Genomic DNA, 10,009 nt, shown 5'->3' on the forward strand with positions numbered 1-10,009 from the left:
GTGGGGACAACCTGGAGGTGGGGACAACCTGGAAAAGCTGGAGGTGGGGACAACCTGGAGGCGGGGACACCAAGGTGAGCACAACCTGGAGGTGGGGACAACCTGGAGGTGGGGACAATCTGGTGGTGGGGACACCAAGAGTGGGGACAACCTGGAGGTGGGGACAACCTGGAAAACCTGGAGGTGGGGACATCAGGGGTGGGGACAACCTGGAGAACCTGGAGGTGGGGACAACCTGGAGGTGGGGACACCAAGAGTGGGGACAACCTGGAGAAGCTGGAGGTGGGGACAACCTGGAGATGGGGACAACCTGGAGGTGGGGACAACCTGGAGGCGGGGACACCAAGGTGAGGACAACCTGGAGGTGGGGAGAACCTGGAGAACCTGAAGGTGGGGACATCAGGGGTGGGAACAACCTGGAGAACCTGGAGGTGGGGACAACCTGGAGGCGGGGACAACCTGGAGGTGGAGGTGGGGACAACCCCAAGGGTGGTACCTCGCCCTCGGGCTCCAGGAAGGACCACCCCCCCTGCTCGAAGAAGCCCTCGGGGTCATCCACGATGGTCTTCATGATCTTGGTCCAGTTGAGGGACTGGACGCCCTCCGTGTACTTGAGGTCACAGGAACTGGAAGAGGAAGAGGTGGGTGAGCGGCGAGGGGGCGTGGCCAAAGGGGGGTGTGGCCAAATGGGGCGGGGCCTACTTGAGCCACTCCTTGATGGGGTCGAGGGAGGCGACGGGGATGGCGTTGATCATGGTGACCTTCTTGCTGTAGTCTTTGTAGACGATGACCATGTCGAAGTTCTTCAGGTGGAACTGGACCCGTTCGAAGTGGATGAGCTCCACCTCGTCCAAGGTGACCACGAAAGGGGGCTGAGGTGGGGCGGGACGGAGAAGACGTCAAGTGGGGCAGCCCCCCAAGAGGCTGAAGATTTCTTCCCCCCCTCCACCCGCCGTCCCCCCCCCCCAAAAATCAACGTTCTACCATGACTTACCCACTCGGTGCAGTTGACCAAGGCGCTGCTGGTGGGTTGGAGAAGGCAGGTGCTGCGGTACGGGGCGCCATTGAACCTGCCGGGAGTCAAGGCGGGAGGACATCCGCCCCCCCCAAAAAAGGTGAGGTGAGCTCAAAAAAAGGTGAGGAGAACTCAAAAAAAGGTGAGGAGAACTCAAAAAAGGTGAGGAGAACTCAAAAAAGGTGAGGAGAACTCAAAAAGACGTGAGGAGAACTCAAAAAAGGTGAGGAGAACTCAAAAAAGGTGAGGAGAACTCAAAAAAGGTGAGGAGAACTCAAAAAGACTGAGGAGAACTCAAAAAGACGTGAGGAGAACTCAAAAAACGGTGAGGAGAACTCAAAAAAGGTGAGGAGAACTCAAAAAAGGTGAGGAGAACTCAAAAAAGGTGAGGAGAACTCAAAAAAGGTGAGGAGAACTCAAAAAAGGTGAGGAGAACTCAAAAAGACATGAGGAGAACTCAAAAAAGGTTAGGAGAACTCAAAAAACGGTGAGGAGAACTCAAAACACGTGAGGAGAACTCAAAAAGACGTGAGGAGAGCTCCAAAAACCACGAAGAAACCTCAAAAAACCACACAGAGACCTCAAAAAACCATGAGGAAACCTCAAAAAACCCCAAAGAGACCTCCAAAACCCATGAGGAGACGCCACAATCCATGAGGAGACCCCAAAAAACCTTGAAGAGAGCCCAAAAAACCACGAGGAGATCCCAAAAACCCCCGAGGAGCCCCCCAAAAACCACGAGGATCCCCCCAAAAAACACGAGGAGCCCCCAAAAAACACGAGGAGACCCCAAAAAACACGAGGAGACCCCAAAAAACCATGAGGATCCCCCAAAAAACCATGAGGACGTCCCAAAAAACCTCGAAGACACCCTGAAAAACCACGAGGAGCCCCCAAAAAACCCCCGCGGAGATCCAAAAAACCACGAGGAGACCCCCAAAACCCCCGAGGAGACCCCAAAAAACCCCGAGGAACCCCCAAAAACCCCACGGAGACCCCAAAAAACCTCGAAGAACCCCCTGAGAAGACCCCAAAAAAAGCCCCGAGGGAGACCTTCTCCACCAGAAGAAGCCCTCGAGATGGTCTCTGACTCACCCCAACTCCCGGAAGGGCACCTCGAACTCCAACTCCTCCTTGGTGAGGGCTTCAACCTTCTCGATGAAGTTCTTGAAGGCCGTCTTCAGCTTGTGGCGCATCTCCCGTTCCATCTGAGGAGGAGAACCGAGGGGTCAAGCTCCATCCTGGTGGCATCTCAAGAGCTTCCGGGAGGACCTTCTCGGACCCACCTGCTCGGCGTAGAGGTCGTCGCGGTCGTGCATGTGTTGGTGTTTCCCCAAATCGGTGGTGATCTCTCCGACTTCCGTGTAGAACTGGACGTCCGTGTGCCGTTTCTTCCCGAACATGATGGCGTTCTGGAGGTGGAGGACACCAAAGATGTCACCGTCGGCGACGTCCCACCACCACCCCTCCGAGAAGAAACCCAAGGAGCCGATGGGTCTCCACCACCCCCTCCCACCGCCAGAAGAAGACCTTGAGGTGGAAGTGGAGCACGATGATCATCTCCCCGTCGCACGGTTGGAAGACGGCGTGTTTGATGTTGTTGTAGAGGATGTCCACTTTGTCTCCTCTCACCGAGGTGAAGCGGAAACCTGGTGGCGACGGGGGACCGTCAGGAAGACCACCAAAGGTCTTCTAATCCCACCGGGAGGTCCCCACCTCCTCCAACCCGAGGTCGTACCGTTGACGTGGGCCTCCAGAGAACCTTGCATCCTCTTCTGGGCGATGTTGGGACGGATGTAGAGGTCCTTCAACTTGGGGTTGCTCCGGTTGAGGTTGATGACCAAAGAATCTTGTTTGACGATGCCCTGGAGAAGAGCGGGAGACGTCAGGAGGTCCTCTCGACATCTCAGGAGACCTCAGAAGAAACCTCTTCGGGTGGTCCTCACCTCCTTCTCCTTCTCCTCGGCTTCTCGGGTCTTGTAACGTTTTTGGACCTCTTTGATGATGCGAAAAGCGTTTTGGAGGTTGAGGGCCGGGACCGTCTGCTCGCCGGGCGTCTTCATGTTGGAGGCCCTGTAGGTGCTGAGGGGTGGAGAAGGAGGAGAAGAAGTTGAGATGTTCGGGAGGACCTCAAAACCACCCCCCTCGACCCAACTTCTCCATCCCCTCGGGATGTCCTCTCCCGCTTGGCTCACATCTCCTTGACGAAGGTGGCCTCGGGGTTGGGGAAGATGTTGCCCTCGTTGCGTCCCAAAGCGCTGCCCGGGCAGTAGAAGTTGATGCGTAGGTAGGTGTAGTCTCCTTCCACCGACATGCTGATGTTCTACGTGGGGCAGGAGAAGGAAAAAAGGGGAGGTCACCCCAAAAACGAAGGGGTGGAAGAAGGAGGTTGGACCTCAAAAGCTTGGTGGGACCTCAAAATCAGCTTGGGTTGAAGGGGGAAGCCCCAGAACCACCACCAGTTGAAGGTGGAACCCCCAAACCATCTTGGATTGAAGGTGGAACCCCAAAACCACCTTGGGATGAAGCTGGAACACCAAAACCACCACCAGTTGAAGGTGGAACCGCAAAAACCATCTTGGATTGAAGGTCGAACCAAAACCATCTTGGATTGAAAAGGGGGAACCCTAAAACCACCACCAGTTGAAGGTGGAACCGCAAAAACCATCTTGGATTGAAGGTGGAACCCCAAAACCATCTTGGATTGAAAGTGGAACCCCAAAAACCACCTTGGGATGAAGGTGGAACCCCAAAACCATGACCAGTTGAAGGTGGAACCCCAAAACCATCTTGGGTTGAAGGTTGGGGAGAAGATTGAAGCCCAAAACAATCCTGGGATGAAGGCGGAACCCCCAAACTACCTCGAGTTGAAGGTGGAACCCCAAAACCACCACCAGTTGAAGGTGGAACCCCAAAATCCACCTTTGGATGAAGGTGGAACCCCAAAACCACCTTCAGTTGAAGGAGGAACCCCCAAACCACCTCGAGTTGAAGGTGGAACCTCAAAATCATCTCCAGTTGAAGAAGGAACCTCAAAACCACCTCGAGTTGAAGGTGGAACCCCAAAACCACCTCCAGTTGAAGAAGGAACCCCAAAATCACCTCGGGTTTAAGGTGGGACCCCACAACCACCTTAAGATGAAGGTGGAACCCCAAAACCACCTCGAGCTGAGGACGGGGAGAAGATCGAACCCCAACCAGCCCTCAGCTCCACCTCCGCACACCCCAGAACCTCCCACCCCCTCATCCCACCACCACCACCGTCGGAGAAGACCTCCAGGAGGTTGTCCCGGAGAAGGTCCCTCACCTTGATGGTGGCGATGTGGAAGGGGGTGGCGATGCCGAAGACGGGCATGATGACCGTCTCGTACTTCTTATCGATGTAGATCTTCATCTCCCGGATGTGGGGCTCTTTGGGCATCAACGCCGGGTTCTTGTAGGAGATGTTGGACTTCCGAGCTCTACCGAGACACGGAGATGACCCAGAGGTCCAACTCCCACCCCCAAAAAAGCGGTGGGATTTGAACCCCAGAAGAAGACCTCTTCGGCCGTTTCGGGAGGTTACTTTTGGATCTGCTGTTCGCCCTTCTGCTCGGTCAACCGTCGGCGGGCTTCTTCGTTGAGTTGGGTGGCCAACTCCTTCTGGTGGGCTCGGCGCTTCTCCTCCGCCGTCAGCTCGTTCTGGGGTGGGGTGGGGACAAGGAGGTCACCTCAAAGGTCACCCAGAAAAAAAAAGGGGTGGAGAATCCATCCAGGCGGACAACCCACACTGGTGGACGACCATCAGCCAGGTGGAGAATCCACCCAGGTGGACCACCGACCCAGGTGGACCACCATAGAGATGGAGAACCCATCCAGGTGGACCACCGACTCAGGTGGACCACCAGCCCAGGTGGACACCCATCCAGGTGGACCACCATAGAGATGGAGAACCCATCAAGGTGGACCACCAACCCAGGTGGACCACCACAGAGGTGGAGAACCCATCCAGGTGGACCACCAACCCAGGTGGACCACCACAGAGATGAAGAACCCACCCAGGTGGACCACCACCTCAGGTGGACCACCAACCCAGGTGTGGAGAACCCATCCAGATGTGGAGAACCCATCCAGGTGGACCACCAACGCAACTGCAGAACCCACCAGGTATGGAGAACCCAACCCAGGTGGACCACCAACCCAGGTGGACAACCCAACCCAGGTGTGGACAACCCACTCCAGATGTTGTCAACCCACCCGCGTCCTCTCCGTCAGCAGAGCCGCCCGAGAGCTGCGCCCGAGAAGATCTTCAGCTTCATCTTTCTCCTCTTCTTCTTCCTCCTCATCTTCGTTCTTCGTTTCGGGGACGAAAACCCAAAAACGGGAAGTTTGAAAACCAAATTACGGCTCTAAAAATGGGCTTTTTGGGTTTTGGGTTTTTTTTTGCCCAAAATCGTGGAATTTCACCCCGCGGTGGTGTCACCTTGAGGAAGATGCCGACGTTCTTGACCTTCTTCTTGACGGCGGTGAGGACGGTGGCTGGACCCTCCTGGAGATGGAAGAGGATGAGGGAGGAAAGACCTCGTTGACCACGATGAGGAAGTCCCTGAGGTGCCACCACACCCCAGGAGGTCCCATCCCACCCCAGGAGGTCCCATCCCACCTCAGAAGATTCCATTCCACCTCAGGAGGTCCCACCACACCTCAAGAGGTTCCACCTCAGGAGGTCCCATCCCACCCCAGAAGGTCCCCCCACACCTCAGGAGGTCCCATCCCACCCCAGAAGGTCCCACCCCACCCCAGGAGGTCCCCCCACACCTCAGGAGGGCCCATCCCACCCCAGAAGGTCCCACCCCACCCCAGGAGGTCCCATCCCACCTCAGGAGGTCTCACCGCACCTCAAGAGGTTCCACCTCAGGAGGTCCCACCCCACCCCAGAAGGTCCCCCCACACCCCAGGAGGTCCCATCCCACCTCAGAAGATTCCATCCCACCTCAGGAGGTTCCACCTCAGGCGGTCCCATCCCACCCAGGAGGTCCCATCCCACCCAGGAGGTCCCACCCCACCCCAGGAGGTCCCATCCCCTCACCTCGTCCACCAGGACGGTGTCCCCGATGAACATGGCGTAGGTCTTCTCCTCCGGCTTCTTGCCCTCCTTGTTGGGCAGGTCGGAGAAGCCAACGTTGATGCTGAAGACCATACCTGGAGGCGGAGAGAAGGTTTTTGGGGTGGAAAAGGACAATTTTGGGTCAGGAGAAGAAGTTAGGCGGGGGCGGAGAACATTTTGGGGCGGCAGGACAAAATTTCGAGGTGGTGGGACCAAATTTTGGGGAGAAGACGACAATTTTGGGGCGGTAGGAGGAAATTTTGGGTGGTGGGACAAAATTTTGGGGCGGAAGAGGCCAATTTTGAGGTGGTGGGACAAAATTTGGGGGCGGAAGGTGACAATTTTGGGGCGATGGGACAAATTTTGGGGCGGCGGGCCAAAATTTTGGGGTGGAAGAAGACGTTTTTGAGATGGTGGGACAAATTTTGAGGCGGTGGGACGAAATTTTGAGGTGGAAGAGGAGAATTTTGAGGTTGAGGGAGAAAAATCTGGGGTGGAAGAGGACGATTTTAGGGTGGAAGAGGACAATTTTGGGCGGCGGGCCAAAATTTTGGGGTGGAAGGGGACAATTTTGAGATGGTGGGCCAAATTTTGGAAGCGAAGAGGACGATTTTGGGGTGGAAGAGGACCGTTTTGGGGTGGTGGGCCAAATTTTGGATGGTGGGCCAAGTTTGGAGTGAAAGAGACCACTTTTTGGGTGGAAGAGGCCCTCCTTTGGGTGGAGGAGGACCTTTTTGGGGTGAAAAAGGTGGATTTTGGGGCGGAAGAGGTTGATTTGAGGTGGGGTGAAGTTCTCCTCACCCTTCTTCAGCCGGTGTTGGTTCTTGCTGTTGATGACCAAGGAACCCTCCCTGAATTCGATGCCCATGGCAAAGCTGGGGAGATACGGACAGACGGCCACCAGGAGGTCCCCAACCTCCTCCCGCCCGCGTGTGGCCCCCCTCAACGTCCCCAAAACCCCTCATCCTCACCCCAAATTCTTGGTGATCTTGCTCAACAACTCCGGTTTCTGCTTCTTCACCAGGTCCATCACGGCGCCGTAGACGTCGCAGAGCTTGGTTCCTGGAAGGGACGAGAAGATGGCGGCCACCAGGTTGGTGGTGGCATCTTGAGGGGCGTGGAGGACTGGAGGAGGAGCGGGACCTCCGGAGAACTTCAAGGGTGGTCCTCACCGTGTCTCATCTCCTTCAACATCTCCTCCTGGAGCTGGAGGAGGAAGGAGTAGTGGTCCTGCATCTCCTGAGGTGGGTCCACCATCAAGGTCCTCACCAGGTTGGAGCAGTAGGACTTGTAGCGGATGCCCATGGCGCAGGTGATGGCCCCAAAGTGCATGTGGTTCTTGTCACTACGGGGTGGGGACACCAAAACGTGAGGGAGGGACACGTCGAGGTGGTGTCCCACCACCCCGCGGGGACAATTTGGGGCGGTTTTTGGGGAGAAAACGGGGGAAATCGGCCAAATTTAGGGGGGTTTTGGAGGGGAATTGCCCCATTTTGGGCTTTTTTTGAGGGAAATTTGACCCCCCCCAACGTTTTTGAGGAAAAAAAGGTGGAATTGGTTCTCCTGATTTACTTTTGGGGGGGAACTGACCCTCCTCAGGTGTCTTTTGGGGAGAAAAAGGGGGAAATTGGCCAATTTTTTTTTTTTTTTTGGAGAGTACCTGCTTTGTGGGGTTTTTTTGAGGGAAATTGCCCCAATTTGGGCTTTTTTTTTTGAGGGAAATTTGACCCCCCCCGGATGCTTTTTGAGGGAAAAAAGGTCAAATTGGTCCCCCTCGATTCTTTTTGGGGGGGAATTGACCTTCCCACCACCGTTTTTGGGGAGAAAAAGGGGAAAATTGGCCAAACTGGTGGGTTTTTTGAGGGAAATTACCCCTTTTTGGCCTCATATTAAGGGAAATTTGACCACCCCCCGATGTTTTTTGAGGAAAAAAAGGTGGAATTGGTTCTCCTGATTTACTTTTGGGGGGGGGAACTGACCCTCCTCAGGTGTCTTTTGGGGAGAAAAAGGGAGAAATTGGCCAAATTGGGCTTTTTTTTGAGAGAGGAATTGTGCTCCTTGGGCTTTTCTTTGAGGGAAATTGCCCCATTTTGGGCTTTTTTGAGGGAAATTTGACCCCCCCCGGATGCTTTTTGAGGAAAAAAAGGTCAAATTGGTCCCCCTCGACTTTTTGTGGGGGGGAAATGACCCTCTCAACGCCATTTTTTGGGGAGAAAAAGGGGGAATTTGGCCAAATTGTAGGTTTTCTTGAGGGAAATTGCCCCACTTGGGGCTTTTTTTGAGGGAAATTTGACCCACCCCTGGAGGTTTTTTGAGGAAAAAAAGGTGGAATTGGTTCTCCTGATTTACTTTTCGGGGGGGAACTGACCCTCCTCAGGTGTCTTTTGGGGAGAAAAAGGGAGAAATTGGCCAAATTTGGCTCTTTTTTTGAGAGAGGAATTGTGCTCCTTCAGCTTTTCTTTGAGGGAAATTGCCCTATTTGGGGCTTTTTTTGAGAGAAATTTGACCCCCTGCGACGTTTTTTTGAGGAAAAAAAGGTGGAATTGGTCTCCCTCAACTTTTTTAGGAGGAGAATTGACCCCCCCACTGCCTTTTTTGGGGGAAAAAAAGGGGGAAATTGAACAAATTTAGCTTTTTTTTTTTTTGAGGGAAATTGCCCCATTTTGGGCCTTTTTTGAGGGAAATTTGACCTCTCCCGGATGTTTTTTGAGGGAAAAAAGGTGGAATTGGTCCCATTCAACTTTTTTAGGGGGGGAACTGACCCCTCCCACCGGCTTTTTTGGGGAGAAAAAGGGGGAAATTGGTCCAATTGGGCGCTTCTTTTTGGGGAAATTGCCCAATTTGTGCTTTTTTTCTGAGGGAAATTGCCCCATTTGGGGCTTTTTCGGAGGAAAATTTAACCCCTCCCGGATTTTTTTTTGAGGGAAAAAAAGTGGAATTGGTCCCCCTGATTTTTTTGGGCTTTTTTGGGGGACAAAAAAGGGGGAAATTGGCCAATTTGCGCCTTTTTTTTTTTTAGGTGAATTGCCCACTTTGTGCTTTTTTATGAGAGAAATTAACCTATTTTGGCATTTTTTGAAGGAAATCGGTCTGCCCCCGGATGTTTTCTGAGGAAAAAAAGGTGAAATTGGTCCTTCTCAACACTTTTTTGGGGGGAACTGACCCCTCTCGGCTGTTTTTGGGGGAGAAAAAGGGGGAAATTGGCCAAATTGGGCTTTTTTTGAGGGAAATTGTCCTATTTCGGGCTTTTTTTGAGGGAAATTTTAAACCCTCCTAATGTTTTTTGAGGAAAAAAAGATGGAATTCCCCCTCTGAATTTTTTTGGGTGGGGATTTGACCCTCCCACTGGCTTTTTTTGGGGAGAAAAAGCGGGATATTGGCCAAATTGGGCTTTTTTAGGGGGGAAATAGCAGGAAGTCCCCCCCCGTCTCATTTTTGGGGTGAAATAGGGAGAAATTGTCCCATCTGGATTATTTTAGGGCAAATGAGGGGGAAATGAGGGGGAAATTACCCCCCCAGGGCTTTATTTTGGGGAAAACTGACCACTTTTATGGGGTTTTTGGGGAAGAACTGGTGCCTTTGGTGGAAAAAATTGGGGTTTTGGGGCTCAGAATTACGTTTTTTGGGGAAGAATTGGGTATTTTTGGGAAAAAATTTTTTTTTTTGGGATAAGAATTGGGGTTTGGGGGGAAAAATTGGGGTTTTACGGGAAAGAATCGGGGTTTTAAGGGAAAGAATTGCTTTTTGGGGTCAGAAGTGGGTTTTTTGGGTCAGAATTGTTTTTTGGGGGAACAATTGGTTTTTTTTGGGAAGAATTGGGTTTTTTTGGAAAACAATTACGTTTTGGGGGGAATAATTGAGTTTTCAGGGGGAAAAAATGAGTTTTTGGGGTAGGAATTGGGGGTTTT

At 53.1% G+C, this 10,009-nt stretch overlaps 1 protein-coding gene across 1 annotated transcript in view; it reads right to left on the reverse strand.

Annotated features, from left to right (window-relative positions):
* SUPT16H (suppressor of Ty 16 homolog (S. cerevisiae)) overlaps positions 1 to 10,009 on the reverse strand; it is a gene marked incomplete at its 5' end in the record, with an annotated part of 19,482 nt that overhangs the window by 2,455 nt on the left and 7,018 nt on the right. The window contains 17 exons of the mRNA XM_009886501.1: positions 497 to 626; positions 703 to 872; positions 995 to 1,070; positions 2,111 to 2,223; positions 2,302 to 2,427; positions 2,546 to 2,664; positions 2,754 to 2,880; positions 2,962 to 3,097; positions 3,211 to 3,338; positions 4,323 to 4,476; positions 4,581 to 4,696; positions 5,252 to 5,347; positions 5,478 to 5,543; positions 6,084 to 6,196; positions 6,903 to 6,976; positions 7,073 to 7,163; positions 7,274 to 7,446. Coding sequence (XP_009884803.1) covers positions 497 to 626; positions 703 to 872; positions 995 to 1,070; positions 2,111 to 2,223; positions 2,302 to 2,427; positions 2,546 to 2,664; positions 2,754 to 2,880; positions 2,962 to 3,097; positions 3,211 to 3,338; positions 4,323 to 4,476; positions 4,581 to 4,696; positions 5,252 to 5,347; positions 5,478 to 5,543; positions 6,084 to 6,196; positions 6,903 to 6,976; positions 7,073 to 7,163; positions 7,274 to 7,446 — 2,008 coding nt within the window. The remainder of the gene's footprint in view (positions 1 to 496; positions 627 to 702; positions 873 to 994; positions 1,071 to 2,110; positions 2,224 to 2,301; positions 2,428 to 2,545; positions 2,665 to 2,753; positions 2,881 to 2,961; positions 3,098 to 3,210; positions 3,339 to 4,322; positions 4,477 to 4,580; positions 4,697 to 5,251; positions 5,348 to 5,477; positions 5,544 to 6,083; positions 6,197 to 6,902; positions 6,977 to 7,072; positions 7,164 to 7,273; positions 7,447 to 10,009) is intronic.

This window comes from Charadrius vociferus, unplaced genomic scaffold, assembly GCF_000708025.1.
Source record: "Charadrius vociferus isolate BGI_N301 unplaced genomic scaffold, ASM70802v2 scaffold1316, whole genome shotgun sequence".
Lineage (NCBI taxonomy): Eukaryota > Metazoa > Chordata > Aves > Charadriiformes > Charadriidae > Charadrius > Charadrius vociferus.